Here is an 18,205-nt window from a genome sequence, read left to right as displayed (position 1 = left end):
TCCATTACGATATAAATGATAAAAGAAAATGGAAAAAAATGTGTTTTTTTAATTGAAATTTTTAAATTGAGCTAGACAGTAATTCTACTCCCTTCTGCACTGATACGTAAGTGAAAGGTATTTCAAGAAAGAAAGTAAGCCCATAAACACTAGTGCATGTTCCCTCTTCCACAGCCACAAAACCAGTTTTACAACATGCCTTGATGCTGTTTTAAGTCATTCTGTGAACATGTTATTAGAAGGTATTTTTCATATAATTAATTGATGCATTCACAACTGAATGTGAAGAGGATGGCACACTCAAAGAGGAATATAATGGTAGTCTCTCCCAAAAGGGCTGCAACTCTTGTACTCTCCTGGCATGTAAATAAGGGAAAATTCAAGTAGCCCTCTAATACGGTATAAGGAAAGCATGGATAAAAAGAAAATGAACAAGTACTATGCTACACACAGGAAAAAATAATGATGTATAATGATATGTAGCACAAAATTCTGTCTTAGGAAAAAATCAGTATCTGGGGGCCTATAACAGGTTACTGCACTATCCCACCCTTTCTATTTTATGCTTCCTCTTTTGTACCCAACAGAGTTGAAAACATGTCTATGAGGCTAGAAGAAGTGAATGAAAGAGAACATTTTATGAAAGCCTCTCTTCAAACAGTTGACCTTCGACTCTCTCAACTGGAAGAACTGTCTGGTCGGATGGTGAATGCTCTGGAGAAGCTGGCAGGTATTGACAAGTCTGAGCTGACATATACGCGTTCACGGGCTTCATCTGAGTGTGATGCTGCGTATCTCCTGAGGCAAAGCAGTGTCAACAGCTCTGATGGCTACAGCATGTATAGATACCACGTTGGTGGGGATGAGTTAACTTACGATGACAGTACCACTCCGATGTCACCAGCCATAGGATTGCGTAAAAAAGCCCATTCCATTGGTACAAAAGAAGATGGAGCAGACCCAAGGATGCTGGTTCCAGAGAACCAGACCAGTCTCCATTACACCTCTAATCCTAATGCAGTCAACCCGTCAGATTACAGTAGATCTACATTAGAAACTGAACAAAATGTTTCCAGACCCCATTCTGGTTCGGGTATTTTGGAGGATGAAAACCAAGGGATTTTCAAGAATGATGAAACAGTTCCTCGAAGTATAAACCAGATGGATGTTATCAGCAGACAGTCGGTACCCAAACCAGATTTTCAGAACACTCAGTTAAAAGTAGAACGGACTAAGTTAGAAGCAACAATCTCTTATCCCTTAGACAAATCAAAAGCAATGCGCTATTTTCCTCCTGAAACGTTCAGTGCTTGTCAAACCACTATGATGAAGTCGAGGAGCTTTATATTTGCAAAAGGCGGAAAGGTGGTTGGAGGAGTTAACAACTGGACCACTGAGTATAGTACCATCATGGATCAGGTGTGCCCTTCTACAATTGAGCAGTGGGCCACAGAATGGAAATATGAAGTTGAGCAGCAACTTTCTCAAGAACATCCTCCAGAGTACCCTGGTTTTGTCTCTGAAGCAGAAAGGCACGCAGAGCAGAAACAGTTACAGATGGACACGGATGATGACAGTGATGTTGGTGAAGCAGGTATTAGTGCCTCTTACACGTCTGCACCTGCCACTGTCAAGGCTCAGAAGGAGAACTTACTATCAGTAAAGCTGGACAGGACTTTGGGGTTCCCATCAGTACGGTCCAAGAGTTTGCACAGCCATTCTCGGAAAGCCAAGTCTGTAAAGGACAAATTAAACAGACCAGGACATGCCAGTAGCGTAACTAACTTAGTGGTAGCATTTGGCAGTGCAACAGAAGAACAGAAAGCTAGGCAAGAAAATGCATCCACAGAAACTGAGTGTTGAAATGGTTTATGGCCCCTGTTTTATTGACAGTCAAGAAAGGAGTATGGCTAATTGAACAAATTATGAATTTTTTTAATGAATTTTTACAGAAGAATTTTGCATATGTTTGTTTCTTTTCATTTTAGACTTGCTTGATACATGTTCTGTTCTTAAGTAAGTGCACTGGGTCAGGTGAAGGGGAGATACGTACTCTCTCAGGGGCAGATGTAAAAGTAGGCACAGTCCACAGATGCTGACAGCTTAGATCTTCCTTTTTTCCATTTCTACTTCCCTCATAAGCTTATTTGCTGATAGACTTTTTATAAAAGCTCTTGAAAGGACAATACAATCATGAAATAATGTAGAAAATATTTTTTCTTCTTTATCAGAAGACTTCTTAAATTGCACAAATTTTTAACCAGCCTTAGTTTTTATCCTGATTTATGCAGCTGGTTTCTTTCTGGCCATTATGTTTTCCAGATCAAAACAAAATTGTTGACTGCATGGAAATATTATGCAGTTCCCTTTCACTTCTGATTTCTTGCATGCTTCTTAGCAACTCTTTCAGAAAGGCAAAACATAGCAGTTTCTATCCGATAAAATAGAGCTGAATGGAAAAATACAGTTGTGTTTTGAAAAACCTGACCTGGAAAGCTATGTGTAAACATATTCTTGACCCATCTTTGAACTTCAGTTGCCATGGTCTGCTTTCAGGATCATATCTGTCCCTGCCCCAAAGCATGCTGGCAGCCTTAAACTGTTGAAAAACAGTGATTATTGTTTCGAAATGTTTGGGGAGATTTTAAGTATAAAAAGTGTAGGGAGATTTTATTAATGTGAATCCAAGATCTGCATTAGTGTTTTGTATAAGCAGGGATTACAATGGCATCCCATGTAGAGAAAAAAGTTACTTTGTTAAAATGCCTGCACTGGAGAAAAAACAGGAAAGGTAGTCTGATTAGGTGAGATCAAAATGTAGCCAATCTATGTTGGAAGCAAATCTACTGTGACAAATTAGTATTTAATTTTGCAAATTCAATATGAAAGTGCACGAAGAACAAGAGTTCCTAGGGGTCAGTCTAAACAAAAAATAAATTCTACAGATGAGAAGAGAAATTCCATATATTTTCTTGAGTCAATTTCAAAAAGAAAGTTCAAAGGAAATAACTCTCTCTGCAGAGCGTTTTCTATCCCTCAACAACTAGGAGTGGAAATCCACATCTGTAGTTACAGTTTCAACAGTAGGTTGAAAAACCTACTTACTAGGTTTTGATAGTTTTCTTCATAATAGCATGATTTTTTACTTGCCTCATTCTTCTCTGTTACCTTTTAGGAATTTCATTTTCCCAAATACTCAGCACCTCTTTCTTCAGGGGAGGCATGCCATTGAACAGACAGGAAAGAAAATGAGTTAAGGCTATGTTACCTGTTCACAGAATACTAGTCCAAAGTTTATGCTTAATTCATTAACAGTTAGTACTTACTCATACACTACTTTGAAAAAACAGAATTTCTTTTTGTCCCCCACCATCAGCTCCTCGGTGTGTACGTCTCTGTCTGCTCTTTGGTAATGCTTTTCTGTTTTGAAACACAGAGATTGATGGAAGACTTTAGAATGCATTGATGGCATCATTTTTTACTATTTGTATTATATTTTCACACTCCACAATTACACTGTGAAGTATTGTTACCATACTGCACGATCATGGTAACTGCATAGATATTGCTGAAGGTTCAGTCATCATTTACTATAGCTTTTTGCCAGCTTGGTCTTATGAGCATGTTTACTGGTTTCACTGTTGCAGAACAGTGTTGACATTTTGCTTTTCATGAGGGCTTCTTTTTTATCCAGCTTTAGGGAACATGACATTCTGTAAAAACAGAATGACATTTGAAATCGTTTCACTTCCTTGTTTACTTCTGTGTTACCTTTCTATGCAACTACACAGCCATTTTGTATGCATGGTTCAAGTATCCTGCAATTTGCCAATGCCTTTTATTGTTTGCCTGCACACTCACCGGGAACTGATTCATCATCAAACAAAGGGATGCAGCTTTTCAGCACTTTGCTAACCAAGCAGTATGCATTGTGGAACACAGTACAGTGTGTTGCATGTCTCTTGTTACATTGTGTTTATAAAATTTGAGTTAAATCATGCTGTGCTTAACCAGTCTTTTTTTTAGCATTTGCATTACAAAGTTACTAGGTGACATGTAGTTTTCAAACAAAAACATTTTACCTTTGTATTTATTTTCTTACTTTGTGTAAATCGTTTATAAAGAAATCTTATGAAAAAGATGTGAAATGAATTCAGTATACCAAAGTGGCCACGATAAGGATATCAATTCTTTATTTACCTGTTTCTTCTTACGCAGTGAGTGGGCTGAACATTTTCTAAGTGAAGTTTCTTTTTTAACATTTGTCAGTAATTTTCCATAAAGTTCTGTATCCATTTATGACTTCATAAGGCTTGGATGCTTTCTGTGCTCTTGGATAGCACAAATATGTGATGATAACTCCTCTGCCATTAAATATTATCTAACTACACTGACCTTCGGCAGAATTAGTTTAGACGTATGGCCATTTTAGTAAGATTTAAATATGGCTCTGTATGTACATAAAAGACTGATACTAGAATCGGAACATACTAAATAGAATAATGAGCAACATGTCTGCATGCCTGCCTGCCTTCTTTCTTGAATACTGGGTGAAAGGACAAAAGTGCAGAACTGGTATTTCTGAAGATACATGCTTAATGTTGCCTTTTAAGAAGATGCATCCCTCCCGCTACGAAGGATGTGGCGACTCCACAGCAGTGTCATAGTGAATTCTGCTTACTGTTTGTTTTATTCTGTACTTGACCTGTACTGAACCAGGTCAAGTCCTAAAGAGTGTGCAGTCTAAGGCTGTGTTGTATGCAGAGGCATTACACTGAGGTAATTGGGGTGAATTCACCTTCTAGTATCTTGCAATACAGACATTTCCCTCTTCCCTCAAGGCAAGTATTTCAAACATGGTGACCAATTGTTACATTAATGTAAGCAGGTTCTTAACTATAATGGCTGAGTCCAATTCCTCCATTTTACATTGCATCATTCTGGGACTAGCCTGACTTTGCTCTTGCAAGCCCTATTCTATTGCACCAACGCATCACCATTTCCATTTGAAATGTTGGATTTAGATACCTGGGAACCAAGAAAATCAAAAGTCCATAATATTAAGTAGTGAATTCAAATAATCACTGAATCCGTCCAGGCATGGTCTCTTCATACTGCTTCTTTGGACCCTTTTCTAGGTTCTGGGCTTGACTGTCATATTTGGCAAGATGTATATCTATCTGTCTTTCTAAATAAAAATTAAAAGAATTACAAGAATCTGCAAAGCCTTGTCAGAAAACAAGGAAAGCAAGGAGGGCACATGACCAAGGATGTCAACAGGACTAGATCCGCATGATCCCCGGGACTGCGCTGCACTGGGTGCTCTGGACAGTTAATACACTGACACAAAGCCAGTTTGCTGCTGAGCACTTGTCATGGGAGAGGTGAGTTTTCAGAGGGAACAGCAGCACTTGGACACATTGCAGGGGTCTCACCTGCTAACATCGTTGTCAGCTTATTACTTCTGTACCACTGGTCACTCTGGTTGTACTCATGTTACACTCAAAAAGTTGTTACAAGCAAAAAGGAGATTTACCTTATATAAAAAGTCATGAATTTATCGTTAGCATAACAGAAGTAATAGCAGTCTAATATATGAATTATTATTAGTCTAGATGTAATTATTACTGAGGAGGAAAGAAAAAAAGAGGAGAGATGAGAGGAGAGAAAAGAATACTACTACCCTAGTACAGGGAAAAAATAAGGTAAAATTGATATATATGCACTTCCCAGTATCCACCCCTTTTTCTCGGGTGTTATGCTCACAATTGCACTGATCCTCTGGGTCAGTGGCTTCAGGCTGCAGTGAGGGCAGGGAGGAAACATTGCCAGGTGTCAGGATCCCAGGTCCTTTGCTAGGATGAGCATTATGTTGATGGTGTCTTCTTCTTTACTGTTTGCTTTCTTGGAGACATTTTTATGTTTGCTAAAAAAACTTAACATCTCCATTTTTCTTCGCTGGCTTACTACTCTGTATTACACCCGAGTTTTCTAGTCACTGTAAGAATTGCTTTCTCAGATAAACAAACAAGCCAAGGCACAGCTCCGGGCAGGTTGAGACAAGTTCAGACAAAGCAGTCCTGACAAGCCTCAGTCCTGAGGCCTTGCAAAGTCAGCATAAAGCCTGTGGCCTGTTACTAGCAGTGACAATACTTTCTAGAAACTGGGCTGCCAGACAACTCTAGTCCAGGAGGTGCTTTCCTCTCCCTACAGGCATTGCAGATAAACATTTCACTGAATAAAGTGGTCACCTCAGCTGGTTATTTCAGCCTGTTGTGGATTTTGATAAACCAATGGGATCCAGCATCAAACAGAAAAGCAAAACAGGTATAAGGAGCAGGTGGGCTGCCTGGGCTATTTAATGCCCGTTTCATCTGGTGCCAGGGACAGAGCGGTTGGGCAGTCAAAAACCAGTAGGCAGCAGTACTTTGCATTGCAGGCTGACAAAACACAGACCTTAGGAGAAATGAGACACAAACTACAAATTCTCTTAAAACTACAGTCTTCTTTGGCTTCTTTCAACTTTGAGCCTAATGAGGAGAAATTTGATATGGTGAAGTGGTACTTTATGGTTGATGCCCTGTATCTTCACAATGGATGTAAGGTAAGTCTTCAAAACAGGCTTTAAATAAAGTCATATTTGCAGTTCCTCAGCCAAAATAATTAATCGTCCATATCCACCATTTGCTTGGTGTGAAATTTAATGAAAAAGGAAATGCATAATTTCGTCTGCCTGCTCCGCTCCTCATTTGTCTCTACAACATTAAAACCCCTCTGAAACTGCAGTGCATCATCCTGCATGATTCGAGATGCCAGCATCTCCCTTCTCTAGCACTAACTGGATGGACATGCTATTATCTGATCAGACCAGCAGACTTCAAAAATGACCATGGAGAAAAGGCTGGCTTCTAGTTTGGAAGCACTGGTAATCTGAGAGTCATGATCACATTACCTATGTAAAATAGTGCAAGCAGAGGTGGAACATTGTAGCAAAGAATAGCTTCAAATAACTCTAGGCAAGTAATATCTATGTAATGATTAACAAGGAAAGTACGTTTATGTAATGGAGCAAAATTCAGCATCATTAAATTCCCACACTAAGAATACTATCCCTATTTGCATATGTGCCTTTAGAAGGAGATGCTTTTTTTATTTTTTCTTCCCCCTGGGGTACTTCAAGAATCTAAAACCTTCATGGTTTTTATGTATTTTGCATATCTTAGCCAAGACTATCAACGTGGCTGTTTTGTGTAAATAATCACATTTATATTCTGCTGGATCTTCGTCAATGATACTGAGGAAAGAGATTTTATTTCAGCTGCTTAAAAAAAAGTAAATTAAGGTGTAATGGTGATCTTCCACAAGAGTTAATACAGCCCTGTAGAGCTGGCTTTGTCACAAGCCCCCAGCAGAAGTCCCACACTTCTACATGCAAACTATGGCAGCTCGGGTATGCAAACTGTTGAGTGCACAGGTCCAGGTTGAAGTAACAAACCATAATGTGTTCAATGAAAAATAGACTAAACTTTGATCAGTGAATCCCTGACTTAGCAGACTTGCCACATACTTGCTGTAGCTAAGCTGTGAAATCACACAACACACATCTTTGTGTCCTGGAGTTCAAACCCATAATTGAAGCATTCTTCATAAAGCTATGAAAACACACAAGCTGCCATAGAAATACAGGCCTGGAAGAGAGAGATCATTAACAGTGAAGTGAGTTCAGCAGTGACGATAGCATCAGTGGCAGCTGGTAGTCTAACCTGTTCTTGAATGTGTCTAATGAAAGCCATTCTCTAATCTGCTGAGATCAAAAGGGATCATTATGAAAATCTGTTCTGATTTAACCCTAGACCTCCAGCACTGCACAAGCCAGAGTACTTCCCCAACCACAGAGCTGTCTTGTGAGGCTCCACCAGAATTTGAAGGAAGGTACCTAATCTGACGTGCTGGTAATACAGCAGGTTATGCACCATAGCCAGAGGTAAGCAGATAAGTATCTCACTGTTACAAACAACTTACACTGTATGAGATAAGAAGCCTCAGGAAACTGCCACTCAGCATGTGGGGTCCGATACCACCAGGAGAGCTGGCCAGGCAGGTCTGGTAGGGCCAGGATGCTGGACGAGTGCAAGGGTACAGTCAGTCTAGCCCACAGGAGAGATCTGTGGATATCTTAATGTTTAAGCAGTGAAAATATCTGCACTGAGTCAGAAACAACTTTTAAAAAAAAATAATGATACGAGAATAAAGAAGGGCTGTTGTTTCCTTTTAGTTATGCTGGCTTCCCACTTTTCTTTCGGGGTTGTTTATATAAAACAAAGGCGTTTTCAGAAACCACTGGCTTAGTAGAACTGCTTGAAAATAGCAAGCAAGTGAGTCAAGCTGGGGTGGTTGGAGATGGGCAGGCACTTTAATGCATTGCCAAACAGCAGGATTCAGGGGTCTTCCCTCCTGTCCTGCTTGCCCTGCCCTCCCTGACCACTTCATCTGCCTGCTTTGCCCTGCCAGCCCAGCCTGCCCTACCTGCTCTGCCTGTCTGCCCTGCTTGGCTCTGCCTGCCTTGCCCTGTCCTGTCAGCTTCTATTGCGCTGCAAGTTGTGACAGAATTAAGTTGCTCCTCTGAAATGCTCACTTTTGTGAAACCAACTTTCTCCTCCCACTGGCATAAAACTCTTCCATTGGCAACTTGTGACCGTTTCCAACAAACACCCTCACAAATCTTGTGACCCTGTGTTCACTGAGTTTTTGTTTGTTCATTTTCAGAACAGCATTGCAATTTGAATGTCAGTCCAGTCCTAATGGAAATTCGTGCTATCCCTTGCTCATTCCCTCAAGATTCAGATTGCATTTGCAGCGACTTCTCAGAAGGCTCTGTGCTGATGCAGAATCACTCTTGTAATTCTGATGTGACATAAATAGTCATTTTTAATGACACAGGCAAATTTGGTATATGTAATTTCAAGCCTAGCTGATTTGTACTGATTCTGCCTCCCCCCACCCCCACCGTTGCTTTCTCCTACCCCTTTTCTGATTTTAGTTTTCTTTGAACAATGTTCTGAATATGAACAAAAAACATTCAAGAATAAAGATGAGGGCAAGTCGCCGCAGTATTTCTCACTTATCAAACACTCAAGGGACTTGGCTCGTGAAAGAGTCACCGTCAGGAGGGGAGCTGTGGTTTGCACTCACAGCACTGTCAGGCACTCAGCATTATACCACCAGCAGCTTCTGCAGCACAGCACGTTCTGTAAAATGGAAAGGAGCTGAGCCCAAAACCACGCAGCTGAACAATGCCGGGTAGACAACGTTTTTTTTTTTTGTTGTTGTTGTTGTTGTTTTTTTGTTGTTGTTGTTTTTTCCCCAGCATAAAATATGTAAAAGTACAGGATAAAGTGAAGGGAACTGCCTGCTGACACTGAATAGATGGGACGCTTGTGCACAGAGGTACACTTGTTCTAAAAAATACCAGATGGGATTGTTTTAATCTTCTGTGCCTGAAAGTCCAAGCATAGTGGATGGTTATGGAGGTCCTTGCAGGTGTTCTCCCCTGGGCTGTTGAATAGCTTTACACGTGCACACAGCCTTCTTCTTTGACGTCAGCAGGTGCCAATGGATCATTTCCCTCTACACTGTTCAAGCATACCTCCCTGTGCCTGGCATCAATGGGGCATCATATGTCAGGGAATCTGGATGGTGCCCTGAAGTCTGTCCTTTCATTGAATACCCATCTCCTAACCTCACCGAAAGTTCACAGGGTCTGCAGTGCTGTGTGTTTCCCAGCAGCTGGTGCTAGGTGCTGTACATGCCATTTTGCGTCATAAGTCATTTTGAAACTTGGTTTCCTGGTTATCAAAAGAAATAGCAGTGCAACATTTTGGAGTTTAGGTGGGCAACTGCATTGCTTTCACATTTTGGAGAAGTTAAAGTGAGCAATCTGGGAATGCCTTGAAAACCTAAGTAAAGGGAACTCCATGGCTGTAGACCAGCATCTGCTTTCTCCAGTGGTTTGCACGTCTACAGCAGTGAGCAAGAGGGTGGCTGGGGCAGCAGCCTGGGAGCTTCACCAGTATGTCCGTACAATATTCCATAGCCGTAACATGATGATACACCTCATGTAAAAGGTGACAATAAGAACTTGGTAACAGTAGCTGATTCATGCTGGAGCTTGGTTCTAACACCAATTACCTGAGACAACCCCGGGTTACAATAAAACCTCCCTTAGCGGGCCTCAGGCAGAGGTTTCACAGTCTCCAAGTGGCTCAGAGGCCGAACCATGGAAACCCTCCACTTGAGTCTACATTTTAATGTTGTGCTCCCCAAACCCTGTCTTTTGCAACTGCTTTTCTCTGGGGAAAGCCAGGAGCAGATGCAGCATCTTGGCCCTCGCCCAGAGGCAGTGCTGCGCTGGAGCACCAGCCCTGAGGTCCCCTGTGCCCTCGGGAGGCTCTGGGAGCAAATTCCCCTTCCCTCATCTGGAAACAAGGAGTGGTGGGTGAGGGAGGTCTCTGAGGGAATGGGGAAGATGTTGTAACCTAAACCTACTTTCCCTCTGGTCAAAAATAACAGCATTGATGGGAAGTGCTATTGCAGGAAGTGGGTAACAGTACCTTTGCTATTTCTGCCTGCCCTACACTGTTGTGTTACGCTGTTTGGAGCTGTTTACGGCTAAATGTAAATGTTTACCCTTTCCTAGCCCATGGCAGCCAATTCTTGCCATCTGTAATTTTGCACACATTGCTGTTACAGGCTGTGAGAGCTGTGAGGGAGCGTCACGCTTGTTCTCACTCAAATTCCTGATTATTCAGTGAGGTGTACAGAAAAGTGATTCAGCCATTCTTACAACTATTGTACCTGTTGTTAGAGCTGGCAGATCAGCAGGTGAGCACACCTGTCTGCCTCTTTTATTTTTTACCAGGGTTAGTGATTTACTAACAGGAAGGGTTTGGCTGCCCCTTGGTGTGGCTCAGCCCCAGGTGCTGCTTTTGGGACACCTCAGCAGCACCTCAGGCTGCGTGCTGTGTGCCCCCCGCACCTTTTGGCCCGCTCTGCGGTGAAATTTCATCCCTTTGTAGGCAGACAAAACACAACGGGTGAATTCCAGCAGTTTAATGAGCGAAGGGCTGGACGTGCCCTTGAAAACGCGTCACGAACGCCGCGTACAAGCTGCACTTTGTGATCTGTGTCGCACAAAGCAAGCGGCAGCGCCGTGCTTGAACAACCCGTGAGCCGAAAGCTGCTTCCAGCGGCTGCTGCTGAGGCGATGGATGGGGAGAGCTGGGGGCCGCCCCCCGCCCGTGGCCCCCTCCCCTCCTCTCCCTTCCCCTCCCCTCAGCGGCCGCTTGGCCCCTGCGCGCCGCCGTACGAGGGCCGCGGCGGCCATGTCGGGCGGGGCCGCGGCCCGCCCCGGCCCGCCCCAGCCCGCCGGGGCCGCAGGGAGCCGCCGGGCCGGGAGGCGGCGCCGCGGGGCGGGGCGGGGCGGGGGGAGCCGCGGGGCTCCGGGAGGGCTCCGTGAGGGCTCGATGAGGGCTCGGGGCAGCCGCCGGGCGCTGGCTCCTCCCTCGGGGCAGGGGGCGCGCGGGGCCGCCCACGCCGTGTGAGTGACGGGGAGCGCCCGGGCCGGGCGGCTGCGGGGCGCCGGGCCTGAGCTGACGGCCCCCGGCGCCCGCTCCCGGCGGCAGCAGCGGCCATGTTCTCCCTGCGGCCGCCGAAGCCCACCTTCAGGTCCTACCTCCTGCCGCTGCCGCAGGTAACGGCGCCGGCCCTCGGCTCCCCCGCGGCTCCGACACCTGCGCCTCGGCTGCCGGCACCGGGCGGCCTCAGCGGGGCCTGCGGCCGGGGGTGTGGGGGGGCGGCGGGGGGCGGCGGCTCCCTCCTCGCCTCAGGAGGGAGCCGGGCTCGTCGCGCAGGGCGGCGGGGGGCGGTGGTTGTGTGGCAGGGTCTTTATTTGTCGGGTTTGGAATTGAAAAGCGAGCAGGTGTGGGTGTGGGTGTGGGTGTGTGTGTTCTGCGCCTTTCGTCTTAGGAAGCTTTCCCTGTGCTTGGGAAGTTGGTGGCGTTCAGTGCCTCAGGGCTTTGTGCCAGCCTGCTGCTGTGCCCGCGGACAGCTCGCAGAACTCACGCCGTTACCGAGTGCCAAGCCCGATTGTTTCTCATTCATCCAGCGGCTTGTTATGTCCTAGATTACACAACCAGTTAAATATTAGCAATTAAAATATTATACCTCTCTTCTGGTAGAAAACTAAACATCCCCAGCCACCTTTACAGCAGGCTGTTGCCATGATTAGATCCTGCCTCGTTATAATCAGCTTGTTAAAAGAACGACTTTCTCCTGTACCCCAATAGACCAGACTTGTGTCTGACTGTAGGATTGTGTCTTTTTAAGCAAATTCCTTTTTTTCTCTCCTTCCCTCAGTCTGAAGACCATCTAACTGCAGAACCCAGGATTAAAAAACTGGAACCAATACTTCTGCCAGGTAGGCGTAAACCAGAAATTTGACGGATAACTCAACAAATACATATTTAAGACTTCTGTTTATTTTAGTAGGATTGGTAACATGTAAATTGTTTTCCCTCTTTTCCTGTGTTTATTGATTTCAGTATATTTTAATCTTAGCGTGCTCCTCCAGAGAGTGAAACTTCTAACCAAGTAGGAAAATCTAGTGACATGCTAATCTGCAGAGAGCTGTTCTGACCTGTTTACCTAAACCTGAAAAGCTAAATAAATACATACGTGGTTTTGCTTGTGTGATGGTTTACTACGTGTAGAATAATGTTTTTATTCTGTTGTGAGTATTTGAAATGGAACTACGGCAAATTTTGCAGCTTCTGTGGTATTTCTAGGAAGACCCCATTAGTAATTACAGTTTTGTCAGGTAGCCAGACCTTTACAGTGTGTTGAACTCACTACCATAGCATGTGTTGTGGTCTTTATTTTAAAGGGAAGTGTGTGGAACTTCCACCAAGCAGGTATGATTGACTCGTGTATTAGAAGACTTCTAATGCTGTCTGTGTTCACGTGCTCTTATTGAATAGGTAGCTGTGAGGTTATTTTGGAACCTGTCTGTAAACCTGTGCAGACTATTCTTCTTAATGTGTGGATGAGAAAAGCAACGTTTTTCTTACTGTTCATAATTACGTAGGTATACAGTTCCAAGCTGTTGGTGACTTCCTTTTCACATTTAAAATCAGGCATTATCTTTGGTAAATGATGTTTTGATCAGTGAGCGTTTCCAAAAGCCTTTTTTCAGCTACTAAAGGAACAGTCTACTGTTTTCAAGATTACTTTAATTACAAACTGTACATCACAGCCATAAATTTGGCAAGCTCCAAAGCTTGCTGTTTTTAAGGTAATTTTTAAGTTTGAAACAGAACTTTATAATGTATTTTTTTCTTAGCATTTAGAGGGTATAAACTTACACACAAAGTAATATAGGAAGCTTTCGGTATCATGTTGTCAAGGTTGATAAAGCCTGCTAACTTTCAAAGTGATCAATATAATAAAAAAGTTACTCTTCAGAATTATTTCTCTCACTTCTTCACATGGAACTGTTGTTAATTCAGCCATGCTAATTAATATATGGTATGGTGCAGTGAGGTACCTGAAGAGGCTGGAATCCTGTGGAAGAGATTCAACTGAAAGATTACATGCCAGCTGACTGAACCTCTTTCATGAAGGAAGAGTGTACAGATTTTGCATGGGGTGTGAATACTCCGAGATGCATTGCTAAGAGCACTCAGTATTTGACATATTTTTACGCTTGCTAAACTTCTGCTTAACAGTTGGAATCTTACTGGTTATGTTGCAGTTGTGAGTCAAAGACCTTGGATGAATTACAAGGAAGTGACTGCATGTTCTTCTCCGAGACATTCCACAGTAAACGCGAGGCAGTACAAGATTGCTCTTCTCAAACTGTGACACATCCTGCATTTACTGTGGGGCATGTGCATGAGCAGTTACAGAAAACAACACACGTGCAGCAACGTTTTGCTGCGTGGTTAATTCTTTGTGAAAGTCCGAAGTGCACTTGAAATGGTGCTGACTGGCTTTGTTTTTCCTCAGCTGGCTTATATTTATCCCAGGTTTGCATCTTTTCTCATTTCCCTTGTTTCTGCTGTTTCTGAAATCAATATGTGATGGCTTTGGGGACATTTGTAGTAAGTTGTTCTTGGTAATATAGAAAGTGATTGAAAGAATGGGACTCAGAGCACAGAATTAAAACTGCTATTAAACTTTCTGCCTCCAAATTATTCTGTAATAAAATTCACTGCAGTGTACAGCTACAGAACAGTTGTGACAAAATCTTTTTGTGAGCATCAGTGTGTATGAGGGTGGGGTGAAGTTTAGAAGTGACTTATTTTAAATGACTTAAATGAAACTCTTCCTGTTTAAGGTTAAGCCTAAGTGCCTTTTTTTTTTTTTTTGTCATCAGCTAGTGCAGTAGAAAACTGCATAAACAAGTACACATTGTACTGTTGGGTAGACAGGCTTTTGGATTTGTCATAACCTAAGTTTCTGGCCAAATTCCAACTCATTTAATTACATTAAAGCTGACTTGTACTCCGCTGCAAATGCAATTTGAGTATGGTATTCTAACATCCTGACCTTAATAGTATTGTGGAGTTGCTTTTGCTTTTGGAAACCGAGTCAAACCTGAGCGGCTGAATGTTGATTATTATCTTTTAATTGGTGGATTTTTTAAGGAGTTATTCTGGAACTAAAATACATTAGCACAAACAGTTAATTACTTCAGCAATCGTCAAAAACTGCAAATAGCTACATTAAGTATGAAATTCCTAACATGTAATCATATTGAGGGAGTAGTTTACTAAAAACTGAATTCTAAAGTAGGACACCAGTTAAATACCTTGCTGCCTAGCTTGTATTTTTATGCTGTGGAGGTTAGGAAAGGGAGTTCCAGGCATGGAAATATGAGTCAGGTTATAAAATTACAAGGTTTTTATTAAAAAACATAAAAACAAAACAACATAAAAGTCCTTGGAATCTACATTGGCATAAACTTTGATCTTACAGAGATTCTTTTCAAAGTTTCCCCTGGGTGTCCAGACGAATAGAGATGCCTCTCTTCAGCTTTTGGAATAAAAGCCTCTAATTTTCATGGAACTGTGTACCTTGACCAAGGTGTGGCTTTAAGAAGAGCAACAGACATCATTTAAAGCAAGTAAAATAAAATAAATAAATAAATTGGTTGTTAGCGGCAACAATGATACTGCTATAGTGAAAAGCAAATATCTTTTTATAGAATTTGAAATAATTTCCTTCAAAAAATGTGGTAAAGTTTTAAGATGGAATTAGAGAAATGTTTTCTTTTTTCTGTAATTCCATTCTCTTAGTCTATACTCCTGATCAAGTATTTTTGCTGATTTAGTTGCAGAGTTGGCCTGTGCAATGGTTTCACTTTTTTGTTTGTTTGTATAGCTTGGTTTATAAGCATATCCAAAAGGAAAACAGAGGAATGGCGAGTAGTCTGCTAGACAGTCTATTGAAGCAACTTGTCTGGCTAGTAAGTAATGAGCTTGTGTAATAAGTAATTAGCTAGTAAGTAATTAGCATTGTGAGAATGAAGTTAAAGTTGTGCTTCGTTTATCATTACCGATACTAAACTAAATCGTGAAGGTGTGTATTGCTCTGGTAATAAACTGTAGCACATTTTCCACATCAATGTCTAGCATTTTTTGAGACATCAACCAAAGCTTTCAAAGAAAATTGTACAACATAGCTGGAATATGTGTATGCTTCTAGGATCTTATTGGAAAAACAAAGCACAGAGAGGAGCGAGCTGTACACGGATGGATGGATGGATGAAGAACTAGTCCAGTGTCTGTACTGTGAGCAGTGCTCTTCTGGAGTGTAGGCATGATCAGGCAGAAAGGTCCTGCCAGTTGGCTCACACCAGCTCTTCTGCAGGGGATCGTGTAACTTCTGGGACATCTGGTGAAGTGTGAGGAAAGGATCGTTCCGCCTGAATCTTAGTACTTGCTTGCACTAATTATTTTAGTGTTGCTCTATGTACTAATCTGTTAATTGTTTAACTTAAAAATTTTACAGATAGCAAATATTACAAACTGGCTAGAAATAGTTGAGCCGCTTTTATTTTTAAAAGTTTATACAGTAAAACCATAGCAGTGAACTGAGTTGGAATGGTATTTTTATCATTAAGACCTGCTCACATTAAGGGAACGTTGGTGGCAAACTGCTGTTGCACAACAGTTATTTGTAATCTTCTTGTATCTGCACCACGTTTCGGGGCTGCATACTAGAAGGCAACTGCAGAGCTGTTTGTGAGCAGGTCCCAGTACTGCCGGGCTGGGTGGGATGCTGCATGCAGCACGGTGCCCGGGAAGGGGAGAGCAAGGCCAGCAGAGCTTCCAGCTGCCTGTTCTGTCCTCTCTGCTTCACTCAGTGCATGGCCCGGGGACTTTTATTTCAGACTAACATAATGGGGAGCTCCAAGCGAGGCATCGCAGAGCATCATAGCGGTGGTGCTGTCATATTTAATTCCTCTGGCTGGATGTTTCTTGCAGGAATTGATCCAATTGCTTCCTTACAGCCATGTAAACTTCTGCCACCCACAGCTTCCTCTGGTTAGGAGTTTGGCAATTTAATTATGTGCTGTTACAAACTACCTTTGTTGGTTTGCTCTCAACCTACCACCATCTGGTTTCTTTGGATACGTCCTAGTTCTTCCCTCACACAGCAAACATCAAACTCTACTCTTCTAATCCATGTGACTCGTGATTTTCAGACTTATGGCACACATCTGGTGTTTCGCTTTCTGTAGCACAGCCTTCTTAGTTGGTACTAACAAGGAAGCTTTGCTTATCTCTCATCATCCTTCTGATCACCTCTGAACAGAGGTGCTGTCTTCTTGATGAGTTGTAACTGCATGTTGCGTTCAAGATTTTCACTAATGGATATATTTTTTTGTTTGTTTAATAATGTCAATTGGATTGGCTCTACCACGTGCTTTTTGGTTTTGGATTTATTTTTTATTTTTTATACAAGTGCCCTTTGATAGGCAACTGTAGAAGTTTAACTGTGGGAACTTTTAAGACAGTATCAATAAGTATCTGATTCTCTCTTGAGATAGCTTCCAGATCTTTCTCTTTTTTTTTTTTTTTTTTTTTTTTTGCTTTGCAAATCTTTAGAGCATTGACTCGTGTTCCACAGCAGCTGCAATACATCTTGTGATAGGAGGAGGAAAGTACACTTTGAAGTACACTTTGGTGAGACACTATTGCACGTAGTACCCCAGATATGTCCTGTCTGCTTTGAACCCCCGTGCCTCTTTCTTGGCATTTTCATTTGGTTTCTGATATCCGAGCTCTGAAGAAGAGAGGTCAGGGTGTTGGAGTGTGAGCCCCAGCCCTGTGACAGCGGGGTGAGAAGCAGAGACTAAGTTAGTGAGCTGAATGTGTAACCCTAGAGACTTGTCAGGTCTGCTTTTCTTGTATACTAGGTGTAACCTCTTTGGTTTAGCACCTCAAATTGGAAACTGGGGTTTTTTAATTGCTTGGTACAAGTAATAATGTTGTTACTGTCAGTGCCCTTTCCATGTGTAATTGTGGAATGAGTTGTTGATATTCAGGTATTGCGTTCTTCATCTGTTGGTGGTGAATAGTGAGGGCCTATCAGTGCTGGTAACTACATTGAGCTTGTGTGAAGTCAGGTACTGCTCATTTCCAAAGCATACTTGACTGTTGATTCTCATTTCTAGCATAGTGGTTTGCTAACTGAGGCTCTCTTACTCATTGTGCAGCTGATTAAGACATATTGCAGGGCTAGAGGCTTTTTCCTGCTTCAGATTTTTTATTTGAAATTTAAATGTTAATGTAAAAGTTTTCTATTTTTTTATTATTAAAGTTGGTGTGTGGTATTAGTTGAGTGAAAACCTTTGTAATTTCACTGTGTTTGAGGAGTCAGTGAAATATGTGAGCGTGAAATTATTTTCAACATTTCAGAACAGCTAAATTAGAGAAATGAGAATGACTGGTTGGAAAATAATACATTCCCATAACGCTTTTCTGATGTAGGGTTTTTTAGTTCATACTAAGCAGTTTGCCAAAAGTTTTATTTAATTAAATTCTAGATCTGAAAACTGAAACAGCAGCTTTCTGCAAACTCATCTTTCATACTGTAAGAAGTTTAGAAAAGAACCAGGCATTTTAGTTATATTTAGAATAAT

The 18,205-nt window shown here is 42.2% G+C and overlaps 2 protein-coding genes across 5 annotated transcripts in view; both read left to right on the top strand.

Moving 5' to 3' along the window:
- The first annotated feature begins 419 nt into the window (after positions 1 to 419).
- On the top strand, positions 420 to 2,211 carry TRPM1 (transient receptor potential cation channel subfamily M member 1). Its single transcript, XM_082769570.1, has one exon. The coding sequence runs from the start codon at positions 598 to 600 to the stop codon at positions 1,861 to 1,863; it is 1,266 nt and encodes a 421-aa protein (XP_082625696.1). The 5' UTR covers positions 420 to 597; the 3' UTR covers positions 1,864 to 2,211.
- A 9,232-nt stretch (positions 2,212 to 11,443) lies between these two features.
- The window catches only part of MTMR10 (myotubularin related protein 10), a 36,235-nt gene continuing 29,473 nt past the window's right edge, over positions 11,444 to 18,205 (top strand). Inside the window, exons 1-2 of one of the 4 annotated variants that reach the window (XM_082768912.1) lie at positions 11,444 to 11,749; positions 12,415 to 12,475. In XM_082768912.1, coding sequence (XP_082625038.1) covers positions 11,690 to 11,749; positions 12,415 to 12,475 — 121 coding nt within the window. In that variant the 5' untranslated portion in view covers positions 11,444 to 11,689. Of the gene's footprint in view, positions 11,750 to 12,414; positions 12,476 to 13,928; positions 14,082 to 14,137; positions 15,178 to 18,205 lie in introns of those variants that run through there. The other 3 variants (XM_082768913.1, XM_082768915.1, XM_082768914.1) reach the window with 3 other exon arrangements.

The sequence above is a fragment of the Aythya marila genome, assembly GCF_965140915.1.
Source record: "Aythya marila genome assembly, chromosome: 11".
NCBI lineage: Eukaryota > Metazoa > Chordata > Aves > Anseriformes > Anatidae > Aythya > Aythya marila.
This window is presented reverse-complemented; position numbering and strand designations above follow the sequence as displayed.

Excerpts from the sequence above, each read along its gene's own strand:
- TRPM1 (XM_082769570.1), top strand. The coding sequence starts at position 598 with ATGTCTATGAGGCTAGAAGAAGTGAATGAAAGAGAACATTTTATGAAA.